Source organism: Stegostoma tigrinum, chromosome 5 (assembly GCF_030684315.1).
Source record: "Stegostoma tigrinum isolate sSteTig4 chromosome 5, sSteTig4.hap1, whole genome shotgun sequence".
Lineage (NCBI taxonomy): Eukaryota > Metazoa > Chordata > Chondrichthyes > Orectolobiformes > Stegostomatidae > Stegostoma > Stegostoma tigrinum.
This window is the reverse complement of record NC_081358.1, coordinates 26579627-26605081: the sequence shown is the minus strand read 5'-3', so window position 1 is coordinate 26605081 and position 25455 is coordinate 26579627. Positions and strand designations below refer to the sequence as shown.

The 25455-nt window shown below is 39.6% G+C and overlaps 1 protein-coding gene across 10 annotated transcripts in view; it reads right to left on the bottom strand.

The window, feature by feature from the left end:
* The window catches only part of stau2 (staufen double-stranded RNA binding protein 2), a 320197-nt gene that overhangs the window by 167004 nt on the left and 127738 nt on the right, over positions 1–25455 (bottom strand). For all 10 annotated transcript variants that reach the window (XR_007247362.2, XR_007247363.2, XM_059645862.1 and 7 more), the window contains one exon: positions 16360–16464. Coding sequence is in view for 8 of the 10 variants with exons in the window: in XM_059645862.1 (XP_059501845.1) it covers positions 16360–16464 (105 nt within the window). In the remaining 2 variants the exon portion in view is untranslated. The remainder of the gene's footprint in view (positions 1–16359; positions 16465–25455) is intronic.

The following is a 25455-nucleotide window of genomic DNA, read 5'->3' as shown; positions in this document are numbered from 1 at the left end:
ATTAGGATGTAACAATTCATGATATTGATTGAGTAGCCAGGATTGAGGTTACTGACCTACAAATTTCTTGCACAGATTTCAAACTGAATCTACCGTTTAGTCCAAAAGAAGATTATGTTAACGAGAAACTATAATTTCTCTTATTCTTATGTTATTTTTATGTCTTGTTCCAGTTTCTCCTATCCTATGAGAGCTGCAACAAATACACTTCAAGATATTTCATCCGAAAATCCAAATATACAAGCTAGGAGCAGGAGTATGCCATTTGGCATGCCTAATACCAGAATGGATCTGTTCTACAATTCAATAAGATCATGGTTGATCTGAGGTCTCTACTTCATATTCTATCCTACTCCTAATAATTTTGACTCCCTTGTTAGTTAAGAGTTTATCTACATCCACTTTAAAAATATCAACAACTCTTCCTCCACTGCTGTCTGGGAAAGAGTTTGAAAGACTTCACGATACTCAGAATTTCTTCTCATCCTACCTTAAATGGAAGACTTTTTAAATTATGCCTCTTAATTTAATTGTTCCCACGTGGGTAAACAACCTTTCAGCGTCTTCCCTATCAAGGATTCTCATAACCTTATATGTTTCAATAAGATGCTTCTTATTCTTCTAAACTGACAGAAACAGGTCTTTCCTTATAAGATAACCCCTCTATCCCAGGAATCAGTTCAAAGAACCATCCCTGTTTCTAATGCATTTGTTTTCTTCCTTAACTAAGGAAACAAACTGTACGCAATATTCCAGTTGTAGCCTCACCGACACCCTGTGCAACTGTAGCAATAATCCTTACATTTATATTCCATTATCCATTCAAATCCCCTTTACTTACTAAATACAATGCCAAATTCACTTGTGTGATTACAGCTTGTCTACCTGTAACATTTAAATTATTATTTCTAGGACATGCAGAGAATAAGGATTTTAAAACAAAAATGATCAGTTAGGGATTTTTTGTCCCAATTAAAGTGTCTTTAATCATTCGGTACAGCTTCATCACAGAGGGCAAATATCTTTATGTTGAATTGAACTGAATTAGCTTTATTGTCACGTGTACTCAAATAAGTAGAGTGGAAAGCTTTATAAGTCACCACTTAAAGTGCCATCTTAGGTAAAACGGTAGCTAGGTATAATCTTTGCTTACAGAATAGAGAAATGAAGAAGAATGTTACATTACATCTATAGACAGTATAACCACTGGTCAGAAAAACAAGAAGCAAAGTTAAAAAGAAACTTCAGTCTCTCTCTGAAGTCTCTTCACAGCAGACCAGTGCAGGGGGCTACTGTGTGGTCTGACCACTGGCCTCACTCCCACGCCAGGCCTCTAACACCACACTCTGCACCGAGCTGCTGGTCATGGCGTCCTTGGTCTAGCTGCTGGTTGCTAAGCAATTACTGTATATGTTCTTTTTCCTCCAACGAAAATTCACTACCATATATCCACTACATATACTTCAATGTTAATGTGGACTAACCTATTCCAGCAAAGACCTAAGATTTGTTTTTAACAATCTTGTCAGTGTTCTTTCATTCAAAAGTTTGGACATTTTGATTCTGACCTTGCATTCACAGCAAATTGGTGACAAAATGACGCCTTTATTCGGCTCAGATGTGTTCTCATGATTCATTTGACATTTTGAAAAAAAGCATGAAAGTTGATACCCTCATCATTCTAAGAAGTAATTACAGTGAAGCAACACAATAATCTGAGTGTCTACTGCTATTCCAATTTTATTCATAGCTCCATCGACTGACTTCTAGGAAAGATAGCAAACTTGTGAATTTGTGTTCCAGCAGTAATTTGATAAGGCTTGCATTACAGGTTTCCTTCCAAGGTTTGTGTCAAAAATGTATGTTTACGTGATCAAATGACTGTAAACCAAATGCTGTGAAGCACTTTAAAACCACATAGGAAATAGAGGCACATTTGGAAAAGAAAATTAAAGTTAAAGAATGCATACAGTTCACATGTTTAAAACAAGTGGCTCTCCCAACCAGCGAAATAACCAGTTCAAAATGGAGTTTCATAAATTATGCTGTGGTACATCTGCTCAATCAAGTACAATGGACCACAGGTAGCATTATGTAAGTCTCAAATCATAAAGCACAATATTGAAACTGCATTGTTAAATAGATAACAAATTGCCCTTCATATGAATCTGGGAAGTAGCTGTGGAATAATACTAGGAAAGCTCACTGAAGTGCTGGGAAAGGCTTGCATAGATATAAGCAAGCAAAAGATTCAAGAGCCTAAAGAATTAAGACTGAAGAGTGAAAAATATGGAAAACCAAAAAGGAAACTGGGGAGGTTGTGGAGTCTGAGAGTTATCTACAACCATTAAGTACTGGGACATTAAGAACAGAGGCAAGATAGAGGACATAAATTAGAAACATCAGTAGAGAAGATAAGACCTTTGTTTTTGCAAAGGTCAAAATAATTTGTTATGAGTTAGTCATCTACTAGAAAAACCATCATTGTGAAGAGGATCTTAGCCAACAGGTTAGTTGAACTTCTCACCCAGTATGCTATAGATTTGTTCAAATAATATCACAATCTGAACGCAACATATTTAAGGTCTCAAGAATAATCTTTCTACATATTATAGTTCTACAAGGAGAATCCCTCCTCCAACATTTCCGACATTTTCAAAATATTCCCAATGCTTTCAACAACAGTGAGTATATTTCAAAACAATTTGATTGGCTGTAAAGTGCTTTAAGAATCCTAGGGGTGGTGATCATGTAAAAGGTTATATTAAGACATTTTTCTTGTTTCTATTAGCTGTATTTTTACTCTAATCAATATTTGTTAAGATGTGTTATCCAAACTATTAATATTTAATATAATTAGCTGAACATGAATAGGCATATATCTTGAACTTAATGCAAATAACACTTTACAATGCCAAGGACACTGGTTACAGCAGTGATCGGAAGAAAACCACTTACAGACTTAAAAGAAATTTTAACTCCAGCAAATGACCAAACTGAAGACTCCAACTGACCAGCTACCTAAATGAAGATTGCCGCAGTTGACACCATGTGATATACTATCATCAGAAACCAGAAACTGCGAAAGTCACTTAGCTTCCTTAAAACAATAAGATACAAGAGCAGAATTAGGCTATTCAGCCCATCAAGTCTGCTATGCCATTCGATCACAGCTGATAGATTTCTCAACTCCATTCTCCCAACTTCTCCCTATAATCCTTGATCCCTTTTTGAATCAAGAACCTATCTATCTTAAATTTCCGTCGTAGTTTCATCTAAGGCTTTTTTTCCTTTTTGCCTATATCTTCCACAAATGATATTCCTGCAAAACTGTCTATTTTGTTTTGAATAAGTGTCATATCAGACTCAATGTTAACTCTGTTTCTTTCTCCACAGCTGCTGCCAGACCTGCTGAATTCCTTCAGCATTTTGTTTTATTTCAAATTTTCAGAAATCGCTGCCTTTTGCTTTTACATGTCAATCTTGTCTGTTTTGACCATGCTATTAGTGAATGAAAGTGTGAAAATTTGGATTTAACAGTGGAGTAGTTTAAGATTTTATATAATAATTAATACTCCATGTTGTCACATGTTAAGGAATGAGATGGATAAAATCATCAGGGGCATAGATCGTATGAATGTATATAATCTTTTTCCTAGGAATGGGGAATTGAAAACTAAAGGGCACAGAATTAAGGTGAGAGGGAACAGATTTTAGAAGGACCTGAGGGGCAACTTCTTCACACAGAGAATGGTGCTTATATGGAATGCGCTGTCAGAGAAAGTGGTTGAGGCTGGTACAACAGCAACATTTAAGTAGGTACTTGGATGAGAAGGGTTTAGAGGGATATGGAGCAAATGTGAGCAATTGGGAATAACTGAGTAGGTACCATGGTCAGCATGGGCCAGTTTGGGCCAAAGGGCTTGTTTCCATGCTGTATTACTCTATCACAGTAAAATTGTCATAATAGATATATTTTTGTTTGTTTGTTCATTGAGGAAACCTTTCCAGCACATTCTTCCCATCAGGATTGTGATGATTTAAATAGTAATTTGGCAGTAGAGAACTTGAGCGCTACTTAAAAAAAGATACAATTTATCAAAGCTTATTTTATATTCAGCCTGACAATTTGCAAGATTACCAAGGTAAAGAGAAAACAACATTTCCACCATATCAAGGAGATTTGTATTACACTATAACATTAAGGTGCAGAATGCTCCTCAGTCTACCATTACTTGAAACTAAGGATGATCATGATCATGTTATGATCCCGTATCAATGTGTCAAATGTATGCACAATTTGGCCAGGAACCAATTTCTTTTTGTAAAAGAAGACAAAGTGTGAGATCTCAGGTACTTATTAAAAGATTAAAGTCACAAGATTTCAGCATCTTGAACAAACAACATTTCATGTTACTGTGCAATATTAGCACAGTAAGATAACTTACAATATATATAAAACTTACATTCTAAATTCAGAATGAACTTAAAGTAAATATAGGTCTTACAACCTGGTGTGTAGAGGAATGTATATTTTTAAATCTCTTGGTTGTTCACAACAAATATTTCAATTTTCTATTTGTGCATGAGCTATCACACTTCAACTAAAACACAATTCATTTAAAAAACAAAGGTGTTAATTACCAAGTTTTTCTTGAATGAAACAAAATAAATGTTATCAGCTACCAACAGTGTATTTTTTCTCTGGTAATAAAACATCAAACACTGATAATAAATTTCAAATGGATAGTGTTTGGTATAGACTGAGAAAATGAAGGTTATGCAGTTAAACAGGCCTCTTGTTGTCATAAATCACTTTCTCTTCTCTCTGCTCTGCCACTCAAAAGCAGCTGTTGGGACATAATCCAGTGTGTCATCTGAAGTCTAGTTCCAATGTTTTTCCAATCTGGCAAACTGGAATTTGAGCCTTTCATCTCAAAATATATACAATGATCATATATGTAAGTTAAGCAGGAGACTCAAGTTCCTTGATGCTCAATGAATGGCCAGGTTTTGATGACTTTTGATAAAATAGCAGTCTCAATTAGCTGGTCCTGGCCTCTTCCTGAGCCCCAACTACAAAAGTCAGCAGAATGAGGTCATCTTCTTAGGAACAGAGTCAGCAGCAGCATGTTTCCCTCATGGAACCTGATCCTCATTCTTTCTCTTTGACTGTTCTATAAAATCCAACTGGCCCTAAGCTTAAATTGGTCTTCTGTCACCCAGCAATTGTTTTCAGTGATCTGCCTCTACTCTTGAGCAAAATCAAATGTAACTAATATCAGTGCACCAAGTTTTCTGAATATTGAAATTTTCTGTTTACTCACTAGACAGTGTAAAATGGTTACCCAAAAATAGGGTGTCACAGGTTCAAAGTGGAAAAGCCATATCAGGAACAGCAACAGTGACTTAAAAATGAGGGAGCAGCTAGATAAAATATAAGCGCAAGGCCAAATGTGTGAAGAGCAGAAGCAGAACCCATTAAAGGAAAAAAGAGTGTCCCAGTGCCAATGGATCAAAACAAGTTGCACAGTCCAACCACATCCAGTTGTGAATGGTGGGTCAACTAAAAAGCTAAGGCAAAAGTGATTTCATGTATGTCCTCATCATCAAACAAGGAATGCAAGTACTACAACACCAGAAAGTTCAACAATGCCCAGGACAAGTAGCCTGTTTGTTTGACATCACAACCTTCAACATTTACTCCACTTACTGATGCACAGTGAAAGCTATTTGTACCATCAATAAAACAGTATGCATTAACTCACCAAGGCATCTTCAAAATGCACAGCCTCTCCCAGGGCACAGAGACAAGGACACCAGACTCATGGAAAAACCGCTAACTTGCAAGTTCTATCCAAGCTACACATGATCCTGACTAGATCATGATCTTGGACCATCCTTCCGAACAGCACTGACAATCCTTATACACCAAGGACCACAGTGATTCAAGTTGGAAATTATCACCATCTTTTGCTGGCTGTTAGGGTGGACAATAAATACAAGATCAGACACAAATGCTCATGACCCAGGGAAAGAATTACCTCCTTCATCAGCCTTTTCCTGCTGTCCTCATCATCACAAATGCTTATCTTCCGCCAATTCAATTCACTCTGTGATGTCAAGAAACAAACCAAATACATTTAATTAAGTAAAGGCCCTAATAGTGTGCTGTTGTATAATTGACGACAGTGCTCAAGAACCAGCATGCCTTCAGTAAAGCTGCTCCAGTAGGTCATCTACTTAAAAACGTGTAAATTAGGTAGTTATGTTATGTCCATAAAAATAGCATGTCCAAGCTATCACTTACTGCTACTTCATTCTACGTGCAATTATCAGCAAAGCAATGGAAGGTATCATTGAAAGTGCGAATAAATTACACTTAGCAATAACCTGCTCACTGACACTCAGTTTTGTTAAGGCAAGAAACTTGGTTTTGGACAAGGAGCAGAATTCCAGAGAGAAGGTTAGAGTGACAACCCTTGATATCAAGGCAGCAATAGATCAAGAGTGGCATCAGGGAGCAGAGTTAAACTGAAGTCAGTGGGAATCAGGGAAAATATTCCACAGTATTCCAAGGAATACTCATTTAATTCTTACAACAGATATTCCATTGTTTGAACTTTCAATGAGTCAATAAGCAGACAATCAAAGAGCAATTACAGCTCTGTCCTGTAGCTTTTTCAGGCACAATCCTTCTGACTTAAACACAGTTCAAAAACCAGTTCGAACTCTGGCTTCTCTTTGTTGGGCTGGTTGCCTCCCTATGAGATCCCAGTTAACATTCAACATCTGAATGCCATATGCATAAGCACAAGACCTCTCCAGGGTCGAAGCATCTATGGAACACTTTTAACAAGAAGCAAACTTTCAATTCTGACCTCATAAACTAAGGACAGTTTGTTTGTGTTGTGCTGCTACTCAGTCCAAAGGTCACCTTTGGCACTCAGCCCCAATCCACAAACGATAACCAAAAGTAACATTAAATAATGAAAAATCAGCAAAGGTTCTAACACAATGTTCTGCAAATAGTACTAAAAAACATGTACTCCAGAACCTGCCACATCTCTAGCCAAGCTTTCTAGAATAGTTAGAGAACTACTGCCTACAAACAATGTGGAAAATTGCCCAAGATAGCTCCTGTACACAAAATGCAAGACAAATCTAATCTGGACAATTATCGGCCCATCAGTCTGCACTCAATCGTCAGTAAATTACTGGAACATGTCTTCAACAGTGCCGTCAAGTAGCACATACTAGAGTGGCATGGAGTGGCTCAGTGGTTAGCACTGCTGCCTCAGAGCACCAGGGACCCCGGTTTGATTCCAACCTCCGGCGACTGTCTGTGTGGAGTTTGCACATTCCCCCTGTGCCTGCGTGGCTTTCCTCCGGGTGCTCCAGTTTCCTGCCACAGTCCAAAGATGTGCAGGTTAGGTGGATTAGCCATTTTAAATTGTCCATAATGTTCAGGGATGTGTAGGTTAGGTGCATTGACCACAGGAAATACAGAGGTACAGGGATTACGTAGGGGGACGGTTCTGGATGGGATGCTCTTTGGAGATTCGGTGTGGACTTGTTGGGCCAAGTGGCCTGCTTCCATTCTGTGGGGATTCTATGATAAGTACCACCCGCTCAGCAATAACCTATTCAGGCTGCACCTGAATGACTGCGGCATCAAGGAACCCTAGCAAAACTGGAATCAATGGCAATCAAGGCGCAAATTCTCATCTGGTTGCAGTCATACCTGGCAAAACGGTTGTGGTTGTTGGAGGTCAGTCATCTAGGTCCAGGACATCTCATCAGGAGTTACTCAGGGTAAAGACCTAGGCCTAAGCATCTTCAGCTGTTTCATCAATGACCCTCCTTCCATGAAAAGGTCAGAAGGGAGGGGATGTTCACCAATGATTGCAATATGTTCAGCACCATTTGCAGCTCCTCACATATTAAAGTAGTATATCCAAATGCAAACAAGACCTGGATAATATCCAGGCTCGGGTCAAAAAGCGGCAAGTCGAAATTGCACAACACAAATGCTAGACACAACCATCTCTGGTAGGAGACAATCTAACTACTGCCTCTTAAACTCATTCAATTGAATCATCATCACTAAATTCGCCACTATCGACACCCTGGGTTACCACTGACCAGAAGCACAACTGGACTTGCCATATAAATACAAGGGCTACAACAGCCGGTCAGAAGCTAGGAACACTACAGTGATAACATATGTCCGGACTCTCCAAAGCTTATCTGCCACTGACAAGACATAAGTCAGGAGTATGATGCAATACTCCCTACTTGCTTCAAGAAGCTTGACACTATCTAGGGCGAAGCAAGTTGCTTGACTGGAATCATTAGTGCACAAACATTCAGCCACTCCTCCCACCAACACTTAGCAGAAGTATGTACCATCTAAAAGATGCACTGCAGAAATTCACCAAAGAGCCCTAGACAGCACCCTCCAAACCCACAACCAGTTCCATCTTGAAAGACAAGGACAGATGACACATGGGAACACCACCACTTTCAAGTTCCCCTTCAAGCTATTCACTGTCCTGACTTGCAAATATATTATCATTCCTTTGTTGTTTGTTGGGTCAAAATTCTGGAATTCCCTCCTTAACAGTGTTGTGGATCTACCTACAGCACATGGACTGCAGCAGTTCAAGGTGCAGCTCACACTCCCTTCTCATGGTCAACTAGGGATGGTAAATAGTTGATGGCCTAGCCAGAGACACAAATGTCCCATGAGTGCTTAAAAAGCATTTACTCCTTCTATCACTAGCAAACCATGAGTCATGTTTACCATTATGAAATGCATAGCAGAAATTTAGCCGGACATTTCAGAGTGCACATTATAAACCTGCCAGATGAACAAGTGTATTCAATGGTAGAAACTTCACCACCTTCAAATCATTCTCTCAGTGACAAAACACTCTGACTTGGAATCATATCACCATTCCTTCAAGGTCATTGCATTAAAACCTTGGAACACTCACTTAACAGTATCACAGGTGGCCCTTGACCTCATAGGCAGCAGCAATTCAAGGTCCAGCTCCCCATCATCTTTTCGCAGGCAATTAAGGATGAGCAGCATTAACATCCACATTCCAAAAATAAATTTTAAAAAACACAGGTGATCAATATGTGTAATTTCAACTTTCAGTTCTGCAAAAACATTGGAAAGTTTTAAGAGCCTTACTTTTGGAAGTGCAATTCAACTGTACTTTAAAGGCAAAAACCTAGCAGGTCTGTAGAGAGAAAAACAGAGTTAACATTTTGAATCCACAGATCTCAGAACTCTGTTTTAACTTGTTTTTCTCTCCACAAATGCTGCTAGACCTGCCAAGCTTCTCCAGCACTTTGTTTCAGTTTCAGATTTCGAGCATCCACAGTTCTTTGTTTTCATTGTTGTACATTAAAAGAACTTGGCTAATTCTTGTGTGGATTTGTTTAACCTAGCATTAATCTCAGATGCAATAGTGCTGTCCATGGCACTGAAGCAGTATAAAACTGAATTAGCCAGAAAGCATTAAGCTAATGGCACTACAAAGAAAACAATTAATTGTGTGAGCTGGATAAGAACAGGCATTGTCGGCATTAATCACTATATTCTTTACACCAGAGGGTATTACTTTGTAGGGGCAGAATAACTAAGGAAATCCTTTATAATTAATCCTCTTTTAATTTTTTTCTGCTTACATCTTACCGCTAGTATGAATAACTTATTCAAACTAGCATTTTTCTAGGTCACTTGATTAGCGAGTACGTATAATTAATTTAATGACCACTCAACAACAACACATTAAATGACACAGCATCAAAAAGACACTACTTCTTAAATATTTATCAACATCCAAAATTTCTGAACTATTTAGAAGTAAGAGAAATTAATACGGAGCAGAAAATTGCAAATATAAAAACATGGGAATTCGGAAAAGAAGTAGGCCACTTAGCCCCTCAAGCCTGCTCCGCTATTCAATAAAATCAGCTGATCTGGTTAATCCACATTTCTGGCTACCACCAATAAACCTTGTTTCTCAAGAATCCATCTACCTCTGCCTTAAAGTATTCAAAGGCTCTGCTTCTGTCTCTCTTTGAGAAAGTGTGTTCCAAACACACACAACTCTGCGAGCGAGAAAAAAATCTGCTTATTGCTGTCCTAATTGGATGACCCCTTATCTTGAAACAGTGACCTCTTAGTTTTAGATTCTTCTACAAGAGAAAACTGTTTTTGCACATTCATCCTTTCAAGATCTCTCTGCATCTTACATGTTTCAGTCAAGTTACATCATACACTTCTCAACGCTGACAGATACAAGCATAGCCTGCCCAAGCATTCATTAGAAAATATTCAAACATTTCAGGTATTAAAATCTAGTTCTGGCAGCGTCTATGGATGGAGAAATAGAGTTACGTTTCAAATTCAAGATGGCTTCTTCATTCAAGATTTAGATGTTATTCATTCTTCCTAACAAAATGGACAATAATGTATTCTTTCCACATACTGGGCCCTGCGTTTGATACCAACATCAAACGAGTCAAGCTTTCCAAATAATGGCATGATGCCAGAAATGCTTATCCAAAGACAATTGCTGTGAGCAAATTTCTTCAGCGAGTGCGTTTCTCTCACCACTGAAATAACTCTACAGCGGCCAGTATCCTGCCATCAAGTCAACTTTCTTTTCATGTGGAAAGTTCTTGACACTGATCCAGTTCCTGTAGAACCAACTCTCAAAGAGAACAGGATATCTGACACACCTGATTGGACCAGATTAACAACCCTAATCAGGGAGCTCATATTCTATGAGGGTTACTTGGCTGAGCTCATTACAATCATTACAAGTATTAAGTGTAAAAAGTTGAGTACCTGAATGTGAATGAAAAACTACTTTCTGCCAGCTAGTCAATTATTTTCCATACCAGTACGTTATTCACTATGCTGTGAGCTTCTACTTTCAGCAGTAACCTTTGAAGAAAACCCATCTGGTTCACTCATGTCCTTTAGTGAAGGAAATCTACTATCCTTACATAGTCTGGCCTACAGGTGACTCCAGACCCTCAGCAAAGTGACTGACTTAACTCTGGGCAAGTCGGAATGGACAATAAATGCTGTCCTAGCCACCAACACCTTAATCCGTGGATGAATTTAAAAAAGTGCATCATATCAAATAGCTTCTGGAAATTTAAGTACAACATATTTAGTGGTTCCCCTTTATCCACAGGAGATGTTACTTCCTCAAAAGAATTCCAATAAATTGTTTAAATACGATCTCCCCTTCAAAAAACCACATTGGCTTTGCCTGAATATACTGAATCTTCTGAGTGCCCAGTTTTAATTTCTTTAGTAACGGTTTCCAACATCTCCTCTATAATAAATGTTAAGCTAGTTGTATAACCCCATGATGCTATAACTGGCTTGCCATTTTCAGCTTACTGTCTCCTTCCCTTTTTGAATAAAGAAATTATTTCGCAGTTTTCCACTCTAATGTGATCGTTCCCAAGTTTAGGAAATTTAAAACTAATATATCAACCAAATCACAAGCCACTTCCTCGAATACCCTAAGACGAAATCCATCAGGTTCCAGGGACTTATCAGCACACAGTTCCAACAATTTGCTCATTACCAACATCCCAATAACTGTAATTCTTTTCAGGTCCTCCCTCCCTTCCATTTCCTTATTTACAGTTACTTTTGTGATGTTACTTGTATCTCTACAGTGAAGAACAATGCAAAATACTTGTTTAATTCATGTGTCAACTCCTTATTCTCCATTAGTAATTCTCCAGAAAACTTCATAAAGGATAAATATTTAATTGCTTAATGCTTTTCTTTACAAAATATTCAGAATTTATGGCTAGCTTTTTTTCTTGAAGTTTTAGATGATCTTTAACTTTTTTTTAGTTAAACATAAATGGTGAGTGCTCCCCTTGGAATTATTCTCTTTCATTTGAATGTTTATTCCATGTATTCTGAAATAGCTCCTTGAATGTCCGCCACTGCATCTCTATTGGCATATCCTTTAACCAAATTTACAGTTCATTTTAGCTAGCTCATCTATAATGCCCTCAGAATGGCCATCATTTAAGTTTAAAATACTAGTCTTGTACCCATTTTTCTCTACTCAAATCAAACATAGAATTCAATCATGTTATTTTCACTGCTCCTGAGCGATGCCTTTACTACAAGATAATTAGTTAATCCCGTACTTTTGTACAGTGTCAGTTACAGTAAAGTCTGCGCTTTGTACTGCAGATGTGAGGGATACAAAGTAAAAACAGAAAGTGCTGTATTGGCAATACTGTGATGTAGACTGTGTGATTTATACATACTATTAATAGTATTCACTTTAAATTTGAATGTTCAAATTCTGAATTCAGGATATTTGGGTTCTTCTACGTGTATGAAGAGTATAATAGTTAGCCTGCAGGCTTTTCTGTAGCCAAGGTGATTTCTTTTGAAATCTGAGGGAGTAGATTTCATAACTGCTTTCACCTCCAGCAAGAATTACATCCTAACAAAGCTCGAGGGTCACCTGTTGATTTAAACTTGTACTGTTCATTCTGTCCTGTCATGGAGTCGTTATCATTTGATTTATCACATTTTCTCAAATTTTATCTAATTTAAAATTCTCACTATGTCCATACTTCTATGACTTACTGGAACACCAGCCCTAGCACAGTTGAGATGTGGACCATTCCAATAGTAAAACTTCCACATTTCCTAGTATAAGTGTCAATGCCCCACAAACTGCAACTCACCCCTCTTGCGATCAGAGATAATGGGAACTGCAGATGCTGGAGAATCCAAGATAACAAAGTGTGGAGCTGGATGAACACAGCAGGCCAAGCAGCATCTTAGGAGCACAAGAGCTAACCGTCAGCTTTTGTGTTCCTGAGATGCTGCTTGGCCTGCTGTGTTCATCCAGCTCCACACTTTGTTAGCTCACCTCTCTCGCACTTGTTTTTGGGCCATGCATTTGTTTCCCTAATCTTATTAACTCTTTGCTAATTTGCACATGGCTCAGGTAATAATCCAGAGATTGTTACTTTTGAGGTTCAACTTCTTAACTTGGTGACTCCTCAGAGCCTTTTTCCTTCTCCTGCTTACTTCATTGAAACTGACATGTATCAGAATGACCAGATCCTTCCCTTCCCATTGTGAACTCTTCTCTACAGCTGAGCAACCTCAGCACTGGCAGCTATCACACACTTCTAGATACTCACCCTTTGCTATGGAGAACAGCATCAGCCCCTGTCATTATACTATACCACTGCATTCCTTTTGCTCCCCTCACTTGAATTACTTCCTGAATCACAGTCAGTTAGCTCAACCACCTTCACTTCCACCAAAACAAACTGAAAGAACCTTAAACCTGTTGGAGATTTGCTCAAACCTGTTGGAGACCAAGGCATCTGCATCTTGCTCACCAGGTCCCCAAGCTGCTTCATTCACAGAACCTTCTTTCAAGTGACAAAATCAAAAGGCCTTATCCTAAGAAATATCCTGGAATGAAGTGTCTATGTAATTTTCCCCACACTGATGTGGCGCATGTCTGTAGTTATTAGGGGAGAGATAAAAATTAGTTAAGTGTTGGAGTTTAGAAAGAGGAAGAAAAGTGGAAATTGTACAGCATTCAAGAGATAAGGGGAAGAACCTTTGCAATAGGAAGGTGTATGATGATTTAACTGGTAAAATTGAAGTATTGAAAAACAACAATCCAATACAGATTTCATAAAATCAGAATATTTTGACAGATTAATTGGACAGTAATTAAACCAATTTAGAAAATAAATGGAACATTTCTAAGAACAACACAAATCATGTAGAAGGCCAGTAATGTGCTGACAATGAATGAAAGAAGCATTACAAGAAACAGCTAAGATGGCTGATTAGTCCTTTAAAAAACAGAAAGAAATAAGATGCAAACTAAATCTTTCCACAGACTGAAGTTGTATAATGTGTAAGTACATATAAAGGTACAAAGAAGATAGGAGGGCGGATTTTACAGGCCACCCCACAGGCAGGAAAGCAGATGCCCTCTTGATCCTTTTATGAGTGGGAAAAGCATTTCCCTGTCGACCCTATCACTCACGGGTTTGCAAATCCCCATCAAATCTCTTCTCAGCCTCCTCTTTCCTTGGAGAACAGTCCAAACTTCTTCAATTTATCCTTATAACTTAATTTGCTGACTCATGAAACCAGTCTTGTAAATCTTTTCTGCACTCTCTCCACTGCATTCACAACTTTCCTATGTGGCAGCCACAACTGAGATCTGACAAATGTCTTATGATAAGTTCAGCATCATCCCCTCGCTCCTGTACTTGGGACACTGCATGCTTTGTTTATTGCTCTCTCCATCCGTCCTGCAACCTTCAGTGATCTGTGCATATATACCCCCAGGTTTCTCTGTTGCTACACCCACTTTGGAATTGTAGCCCCTATTTAAAATTTAAAATATTCTTTCTTCCAAGTGCACCACCTCACAATCCTACTCCTCCTGTACCTACTCAATTACTATTTATATTCTATGGAAGTCTTTGGGATTCCCCTTTACGTTAGCTGAATGCCTTTTCTCATCATTCCTCTTTGCTTCTCTTTATTTAGCTTTTTCTCCTCCCCTAGATATTCCTCTTAGTTCTCAGTTGTATTTTCTGCATTAAGAAAGTACTTTTTTCTTTTCTAATGCTAATCTCCACATCCTCTGTCATCTAGGAAACTCTGGGTTTGCTTACCCTAACTTTTCCATATGAGGAAATATACCTCAACTGTATCCAAATGATCTGCACTTTGAAAGTAGTCCATCGTTCAGTTACTGCGTTTGACCCCCAAGCCTGTTCTTGCTCATTGAAATCAACTCTCCACTAATTGATTATTCTTACTCTGGATTGTTATATGTCACTCTCCACCACCATTCTGGATCTCATGCTACACCAATAATCACTATCTCCTAAATGATCCTTCCTGGTCCACTTCATTGCAAAGACCAGAAGGAATAACACATCCTATTTTGCAGAACTTGACACTCATTGCTGCAGGAAACTCTTCTGAACATGATCTAAAAACACTTGCCTCTTACGTCCCGTACACCACCAGAACACTAGTCTACACTTGACCAACCAAGGTCCCTCATTATAACTGCTCTGTAATGTTGGCATTTCTCCGTAACTTCCATGCAGATTTGTTTCTCAACATCTTTTCACTAGTTGGTGGTATACAAACTACACCAAGAAATGCAATTGTACCCTTTTTATGTCTTAGCTCTAGCCAAATTATGACAGTCCTTGTACCCTGTGAGACATCTACTTTCTCCAGCACTGTGGTGCCTTCCTTAAAACCCTCCTCTCCTTCTTTAGTTATCTTTCCTGAATGTATATCCATGAATATTTAACACCCAGCCTTGCCTTGAGCCAGCTGTATCCCATCTACTACTCCCTCTTATTTAAAGTCCTCCCAATAGCACCAGCAGAACATTGTGTAAGGATCTCTATTCAGGTGCGACCAATCCAGCTTGCACAGGTGCCAGCTTCCCTAGAACCAGTATCAACGTCCCGGAAATCTAAAGCCCTCTCTCATGTACCATTTTTCCACCCATGTATTCATCTGCCTTATACTGCTTTTCTGCATTCACTTTCAAGTGGCACTGGGAGAAGTCCAGAGATCACTACATATGAGATCCTGCCATCCAGTTCCCTAAATTCTGATTACAAGACCAGATCCCTCTTCTGGACTAAGCCATTCATACCACTGGACCACAACCTTTGGTTGTTCACTCTCTCCTGGAAGAATGTACTATAGTTGCCCGTGAGGTTGGCACCAGGGAGGCCATGTAACATCCTGCAGTGACATTGACAGCCAAAGAAATGCCTGTCTGCTCCCCTGCCTAATGAATGTCCCCCCTTTCTTTTTCCTCTCCTGCACAGTCAGGTTGCTCATAGTGGCTGATACTTGGCTCTGACTACACAAGATTTAGGAACTTGTGTCCTCATCATCAATCCACACTGGCTCTCTATGATCAGTTTAAAATTTTCAAGATGTTCAGTGAACTGTATAATGTCCAGTCCACTGCAATTGAATGGCATCTTAAAGAATACGATATGTTAAAATTCAGGGGAGGCAAATTTATTTTCAATTACAAAATGGAAAATTTTGACTTGTACTTTGGCAATGAAAGATGTATGTGTAATGCAAATGATCATTACCAATAGAAAATGGAAGTGATACAATTATGAATACAAATTCACGTATGCACCCAGCACAGTTCCTCTGAAACCTATCAAATGACATTCTTCATTTAAGGTTTGTGAGGGTAATGAATTAATTATAATTGTCCTTATTGTTAAACTGTAAACACCTACTTCAAAATTGACAGGCAAGTTGCGCTTCAATGCAATCTCAAATACCAAGCTGATTTCAGACTTGTTGATATCAGTTTCTTCCTCTTCATTTGAAATTTCTTCACTCTGTGAAATATAAGAGATGGAATTTTATTTTAGTGAGTCATCCTGGTTGTGACCCGCAGTGTAATATGATTTATATTTAGATGTTGCCCATCAGGAGATATTCAAAAACACAAATGTCTAATTCCAAATATATACTGTCCACACCTAGTTCTACCTGACCAACACTTCCTTTGATACCTCCATTGTCTTTAAATTACCAAACTGCTTGCCTAAGATCCAATTCTGAATGACCATAAATTTCCTCAAATACTAGGGACACCTAAGCCAATATCTTTAGACCATGTTACAAACTGTTCCCTAGCCACTTGCATGAATCTTGTGTTGTTTTGGTTGCATCAGGTTTTTTTGGAGAGTCTCTCACCACGAGGCCTAGAAAAATGCCTCATCCTTTTTTTTAAAATAAACTCACTTTATTAACTAAAAACCAAATGAACCATGAACGCTGTAAATCAGAAACAAAAACAGAAGTTGCTGGTAAAGCTCAGCAGGTCCGGCAGCATCTGTGAAGAGAAAGCAAAGTTAACATTCTGAGTAAGGGTGACCGGACTCGAAACGGTAACTTTGACTTCTCCTCACAAATGTTGCTGGACCTGCTGAGCTTTACCAGCAACTTCTGTTTTTGTCACCTCATTAACTATTTACCCTACTCAGCATGGCATCCTTTTCATCTGATTCTATCTTTACCTTACCACGTGCCCGAAACAACTGGTCATTTCAGCAAGAGCTACAGAAAGACCAGCAGCCACCTAGAAAAGCACTGGTATTCCACAACTATTATTCCCATTATTTGACCGAATATCAACAAGATGACATTGAATGGGGAAGATGGTGCTGTGATTCTCTGACAGGGCCCCCAGGGTTCCAGTGGCAGGGTGACCCAGAGAAGGGGCATCCTTTTCTCAGAGGATCAGTAAAGGAGAGGATGCCCTCTTTCCAGGGGACCAGCAGAGGTGGCCACAACACCCGCAACCTGGACTGAGGTTATTACTTGGGTCAGTATGGTATCCGCAGTGAGAGGCATGGTCAGCAGTGCAGCAAGAAGGTCAATTCTGCCAGACAGCTCTTCCTGTTACCTCACATTCACTCTATTCCTGCTACTCCACCCAACTCCCAGCAAGTTTCAGTATCTGTCACTCTCACTTGTCCCATCAACATCTCTTATTCGTTCTCTTACACCCTCAGTCCACACATGGCTCACTCTGCATGGACTCCACAATGCTTACTCACTAACGTGGGACACCTCACAACGTTTCGACAACCTACACCAGCACTAACACTGCCACCAATTTCATCTCACTGAATCTCCCTCATTCCAGGAAGGAGAAATCAGTCCACAGTGGGGAAGACAGGGACAGTACAGTTGGAGGAGTGCCAGGACAACAGGCTCTTAGCCCTTTTGAGGAAAGAATGTTATCCGCTGCAGGAAAACATCCTGCGGGGATGCCTAGACATTTATATTCTACCTCATGTGTTAGCAACATTCTCTATCTCACTACAACGCTCCCATGAATCTTGTGTCAGTGTCATTCTTTGCACTCCACTTCTAGCCATTGGCCACTATGCCTTCTCTCTCTTGGGTTTTTCATTATTTATGGGAGGTCCTTTATCTTGGCAGAGAAATGGCCTGCTCCCCAGGACCACCTCCCTGACATATAGAATAGGCATACAAAATGATTGTTCAAGAACATTCACTGGACTCAAAATGTTAACTCTGTTCTCTCTGCACAGATACCACCAGACCTGCTGAATTTCTGGTTTTGTTTGGTTTAGATTTCCAGCATCGCAGTTCTTTGTTTTAATTTAGTGTGAATGGCTATAGACAGCTAAAGAACCACCAGGAGGGGGGAGCCATTAAGAATTCACTCTCAATGGTGGCACTACAAGAATATGAGCGCAAAAGACATGCTGAAATACTCGCAACTGTCTTCAGCCAGAAATATAAACTGGATAAACGATGCAGGTTTTCTGCTGAGGTAAGTACATTCATAGCTGTTGGTGCCAATTCCAGGAAGCTACCAATCAAGACTGGGCAACTGACATGGAACGAGCCATTAACGTCAGCCAACAGACCACAACAGCCAAGAAAAGACAGGCTCTGCAAGACAAGCTAGCCACACATACCCACAAAGACGACAAGAACAGAACAGACACATAGATAAGAAACCTCTCCAACAGAGAACTGGCAGACATGGAAAAAGCCATTCTCACCAGAGGACTGAACTACAACTGGGAAGCCAACAAAACGGATTTCCTAGCTGCACTGGAAGCCACACTCAAGGCCAACAATATCAAACAAGAAACACAACAAACTACAAGACAGACAACTCTCCCGACACTAGCCAGATGGAGTGAACTCAAAAACCCCAACACACGGGAATGACAAACCCCGGACGGATTAAAGCAGGACAAGAACATCACAATACTACCTGCAGATAAAAGGTGCAAGACAGTGATAATGAATAAAAGGGGCTACAACTCCAAGGCACAAGCACTGCTCATTGACGAGAACACATACCGGCCAATACAGACTGACCCAACATCACAACTAGGCAACAAAATCCTCGACACGCTACAAAAACTTAAACAAACAGGACAGATCAACAAAACAGACTTTATAAAAATGAAACCTGAAGAAACCAACAAGCCCCAAATCTACGTCTCCCTAAAGTGCACAAGCCGGAAGTCCCCCTCAGACCCATAGCCTCCCTACCAGGCACTCCATCGCACAGGTTAGCCAAAGAACTACAAAGAAGACTCAGGCATCTCGTCAACAAGTCACCAAACTCTATCCACTCAGCCCAAGAATTCCTCAACTCCATCGAAGACATTAAGATAGAGGATGAAGAGACAATGATATCGTTTGATGTCATTGCCCTATTCACACCAATAGACATACCACTAGCAAGGGAAACAATGACAACACTACGTGAACAAGAGCACAACCCCAGCGAAACCATCTCAAAGGACAACATACTCAAACTATTGGATATGTGCCTGACCACTCACTTCACCTTCAACAGCCAAACATACGAGCAAATCAACCGGACACCCATGGGATCACCCATCTCCGGACTCATAGCAGAAGGAGCGATGCAAAGACTGGAAAGGACTGCCCTTCTGCAAATCCAGCCTAAACTATGGATATGCTACGTAGACACCTTTGTCATCATTAAACAGACCAAGTTAGAAGAGACACACAAACTTATAAACAACACCCTCACCGGAATAAGATTCACCAGAGAGGAGGAGAAGAACAAACAGTTCCCATTCTTGGACGTCATGGTAGAGCCCAAGACAAATGGGGAACTGCAAATGAAAGTAAACACAAAAGCCGCGCACACAGACCAGGTACTGAACTTCAATACTAACCACCCCAGCACACACAAACGAAGCTGCATCCGAACACTATTTAAAAGGGCAACAACACACTGCAGCAACACGGAACTACACAAAGAGGAAGAAGAATACCTCACCCAAGTGTTCAAGGATAATGGATATCCAAAGAACTGGGTCAGAAGATGCCTACAAGAACAGCATCTGAACGATTCTACATGCCCCAACACACTCATCACACTACCCTACATCAGAGACATGTCAGAACTCATCACAAGACTCCTACGACCACTGGGCATCAGAGTGCCACACAAGCCCATGTCAACCCTACAACGACTGCTCACCTGAACTAAAGACCCACTCCCTGCCATGGACAGGGCCAATGTCATCTACAAGATCCCCTGCAGAGACTGCAAGAAACATTACATCCGACAGATAGGAAACTAACAACACCAACTAGCTACAAAAAGACATGACCAATACTCACACATCTCAATCGACATGGATAAGGAGAACCATGACTTTGACTGGGACAACACCAAGATCCTGGGGCAGGCTAGGCAGAGACAAGCAAGAGAATTCCTGGAAGCATGCTATTAAATAACACATTGAACTCGAACCCAGAGACATTCCAATATAAAGGAAAACCAGAAAGTGAGGCAATCCATCTCAACGGACCCCAGAGTTTAAAAACCAGATGGGAAAACACACCCACGCTTCATCGGAGGCTGCACTGAGGATGTTACCAAGCACGATAATGAAACATCTGCAAAACAACAAACCAGCTCGGCGAGCCAACCAACCTCAACACCCACAACCCGAGCTACAGATCTACTCCAAAACCTTATTGGTGCCAATTAGATTTGTTCCAAATGAGATCATGATTCTGCCGATCACACTTTATACACAAAGAACAAGGCTTGCACCACAACTTGACTGTAACACTTAAGACCTCTACTCTAGAATCAGCTGTTCCTCAAGCCAAAATGATCCAGTACAACTATGATACCGGCACCTACCTAATAACATGCTCAATTTAAGTTTAGCTGGGTCTACTCAGCTCCAAGCTTCATTCCAGCATCGAACCAATCAAGGATTAAATAGCTGAATTCCAGAGATGAAGTAAAATTAACTGCTCTTGACATCAAGTGGTATTTCATTGGAAATATAAGTCAGAAGAAAGAGACACACTTATTGACTGATGATATACTGTGCAAAAAGGAAGATGGCTGTATTTTCTAGAGCCAATCACCCTAGCCACAGAACATTATTATATGAGATGAAGGGATTGTCCTAGGAAAATCCACCTTCAATTGCTTCAACAATTACCAATGCTGCATTGTAAGGTGAGAAATGGAACGTCCACTGATATTTGCACAGTGTTCACACACATTCACAACTCCCCAGACAATGAAGCAGTGTATGTCTGCATGTGCAAGGAACTGAGCAACATGCAAGCTGGGGTTAATTAGTGGCCAGCAACTTTTGCACTGCACAATTTTCAGGTGATGGCCATCTCCAGCAAGAAATAATCTAACCACTTGCACATTCACAGGCTGACTCTCCGAATGAACAATTCACCTTCACATTCTTCCTTTTCAAATAATAATCCAATTCCCTCTTGAATGCCTTGACTGAAACTTCATCCGCCATACTGTCAGGTAGTACATTCTGGATTTTAACCCAGTTGCTGCATGAAAGTTCTCATGTGTCATCTACTTCTTTATTCACCCATTAAATCTGTGTCCTTTTGGTTTTGACCCTTCCTCCAGTGGAAATTTTTTTTTCATGTCTCCTCTAGTCCAAAACCCTGATGACCGTGAATACTTCTGTCAAATCGCCAAATAATCTTCTCTTCTCCAAGGGTGAAAAGTCCCAGTTACTCCATATAATTGAAGTTCCTCATCCCTAGAATCATTCATCCCTTGACTGCCTCCACATTTTTCTTAAACCGTGGTACCCAGAACTGGATGCAAAACTCGAGTTGAAGCCAAATCATACCAAATTCATACAATCTCTCTTCTCTATGACCTATTAATAAAGCCTTGGTCATGTATGTTTCATTAGCTACACTCTCCACCAATCCTGCCATGCCCAACAACTGATACACATGTATAGCATTATTGACAGTCATAAGGTATCTCTAAAGTTGCTCATGATCAACGTCTTTATATGTTGGTGTGTATATTTCTTTGGAGAGAATTAGTCCATTTTAAGTAACCCGATATCAATTCTTTTATATTTAAAAAATAAAACGGTTAACGCATTTTTCAAACCTTACCGTACAGGTTACTGAAACAAACTACATCTCACTCTGTATTCACACCATCGTGTGCACACAGGCTAAATATAGGTGAAGATAAAAACAATATTTATAAAATAAAGGGGAATCAAAATCAGTTGCTATCGCAATGTAGGCCTGTTGTTGTTTCGCAGTTTAGTTGTTATGCTGTCTGAAGCAAAAGTTTTAAATTGCAGAGAGTTTTCAGTGATAGCAATGGTGCCTTCATTTGGTCTACCAGAGTCTGACTTCACAAGTAAAGCCGAAGATGAACAAGGTAAGGGTGACAGAAGGTCTTTGTTTCCTTTTCAAAGGGCTGCGGTAAGGCATTTTAGCTGCCCATATGATTACAGCAGACCAATTAATTTTTTTGCTGAACTCATTTCTTTCCCTGACAGAAACAGGCTGTGTCAAAAATCCGACTCATGAGCACAGTTTGCCATTGTTACCTATATTTAACAGAAAGCAAAGACACCCACTATTTCAAATGGCCTGGACAAAATGCCAAGTCATCCTCCAAATAAGGTATCATCATAATTTTTATTATTTTCTGAATTCTTCTTCTTACAATTTTTTTAATCAATTAACGTCTTTTCTCCTGGGGGAAAACCATCAAAGTCAATAATTTCTATTTACACTTGTGAAAAATCCACTAAATTCCTAATGTGTTTTTCATGCCTGGGAGTATTCTTTTGTCTTCCTGGGAGACAGAGCGATGAGGTCAAATCCATCAGAGATATTCACTTCATTTGAGTCTTGAATCAGTCCATTTTTAAAAATATGGCCTGTAAAGAACAGTCTTCAAGATTTATAATAGTTGTGATACGCTGTAATATCAACACCCAGCTCTCTCCTCTGTTTGACTCTTTAGAACTGTGCACTTTTTACAGAAAAAATTGTCTCTCTTATCCACCACTTAAAACAAATCACTTCACATATCTCTGAATGAATTTTCATCTGCACTTGTTTGCCATTCTGCCAAATTGTTTCAGTTTCTGTTGCAGTTCTATCATCCTTGGTTCATAATGCTTTGGAGTGTCATATTATCTGCAAAGTTTGGAAATTGAACCCTGCACATTAGGAACAGCAAAAATCTCTACACCAATGGTTATAAACTTCCTCCATTTCCTTTAACTTGACTAATTTTGTATACAAAATTAAGAAGGTTGGATGTATTGAATAACATTAAGGTAGATATGTCTGCAGGGTCTGATGGGATCTATCCCAGGATACGGAAGAAGGCAAGGGAGGAGATTACTGAGGACATAACAGAGATTTCTGTGTCCTCTTCAGCAGCAGATGATGTCCCAGAACACGAGAGAATAGCCCCTGTTGTTCCTTTGTTCAAGAAGGGCAAGAGGGATAATCCAGGAAATTAAAGGTCAGTTGGCCTTATATCACACATAGGAAAACTACTGGAGAAAATTCTTAAGGACAGGATTTACTTCATTTGTAGAAGAATAGACTTATTTGGGATAGTCAGTGTGGCTTTATTCAGGGGAGATCTTGTCTGACAAACTTGATTTGAGTTTTTGAGGAAGTGGCAAAGATGATTGACAAGGATCAGGTAGTGGATGTTATCAACATAGACTTTACTAAAGCATTTGACAAGGTCCATCATGGTAGGCTGGTCCAGAAAAATCAAAACACATGGAATCCATGCTGAGTTGGCATGTCGAATACAAAATTGGCTTGGCCATAGAAGACATACTGTAGTTGTAACAGGGTGTTTTTTTCTGACTGGAGATTTGTGACCAGTTCCAAAAGTATCAGTGCTGGGACCACTGTTGTTTGTAATATATATATATATAAAAGATTTGCATGAAAATGTTGGTTTGATTAGCACATTGGAAAATAGTATGAAAATTGATGGAATTGAGAATAATGAGGTACGATATCAAGGGATACAGCAGGATATAGATCAGTTGGAAAATTAGGTGGAGGAACAGCAGATGGAGTGCAATCCGGACAAGTGTGAAGTGATACATTTTCAGAGGTAAATGCAAGTGGAAAGTATGGTAAGGCCGCACACAAAATGCTTACCTTCATCGGTAGGGGCACTGAATATAAAATTTGGCAGGTCATGTTGCAAATGTATAAGACTTTGGTCAGGCTACATTTGGTGGACTATGCGCAGTTCTGGTCACAAAACTGTAAGAAGGATATGGAGGCTTTAGAGAGGGTGGAGAAGTGGTTTACCATGATGTCGCCTGGATGGGAGCACATTAGTTATAAGGGGTGGTTGAGCAAACTTTGTATTCACTAGAGCATCAGATGCTGCAGTGAGACCTGATAGAAGTATATAAAATTATGGAGAGGCATGGATAGGGTAGATAGTCAGAGTTTCTTTCCCAGACTGGAAATCTCAAATACTAGCGGGTATAGGTTTAAAGTGAGATGGTAAACATTTAAAGGAGATGTGCAAGAAAGGGGTACTAGGGGGGCCTGGAACACACTACCAGGGGAGGTCATAGAAGCAGATATGATAGCAATGTTTATGAGCCATTTAGACAGATACATGAACAAGCAGTGTACTGAGGGATGCAGGCCATGTGCAGACAGTTGGGATTAGTTTAGAATAGCATCATGGTTAGCGCAGACATGGCGGGCCAAGGGTTCTGTTCCTATGCTGCACTCGTCTATCTTCTATGTCCTCAGTGATGGGGTGAGCGCAGGAGGAATGTTTTATGTTTATTTCTAAAGAAACACAATGCTGGAGAATAGCCCTTCCCCTCCACACCGAACTCCTATCTAGCCCATATCTCTGGATCAAAATTCAGAAGCGCATACAGCCAATATAAAAAGTCAAGTTTGCACTGAAGGGACTTCTTCCAAATCTGAAAACCCAACCAATGAATGAAAATTAGGGCCAAAGAGAAGTCCGGAAATTACATTAAAATTGTACAAAACAATAGTATAAGCCCAGCTGGAATATTGTGTCTAATTCTGAACATGCATATTTGGAAAGACTGGAGTGTTTTTGAAAGGTTCATGGAATGGTTCCAGAGACGAAGATGACAACTATGTGGTTAGACTGAAGAAGCTTGCGTTATTAGTCATCAAGCACAGAAATCTAAGAGGAGAATTTTTGAAAGTGTTTAAAAATCATTAAGTATTGAGATTGAAAAAGTAATCTATCAAATGAATAAAGGGTTGATAACTCGGGGATTAAATGTTAAGGCATTTGGGAAGAGAAACAGAGATGGCAGGTGGAAAACTTCTTTACAAAATGAGTGGCTAATATTTTGGAATGTACTGCCTGATAGGGTAATATACAAATTCAACAGGAGGCTTCAAATAAGAGAATTAGGCAAATAATTAAAGCATAAAAATTAGGGGAATATAGGAAAGAATAAAGAAGGAATACTAAGGAGAAT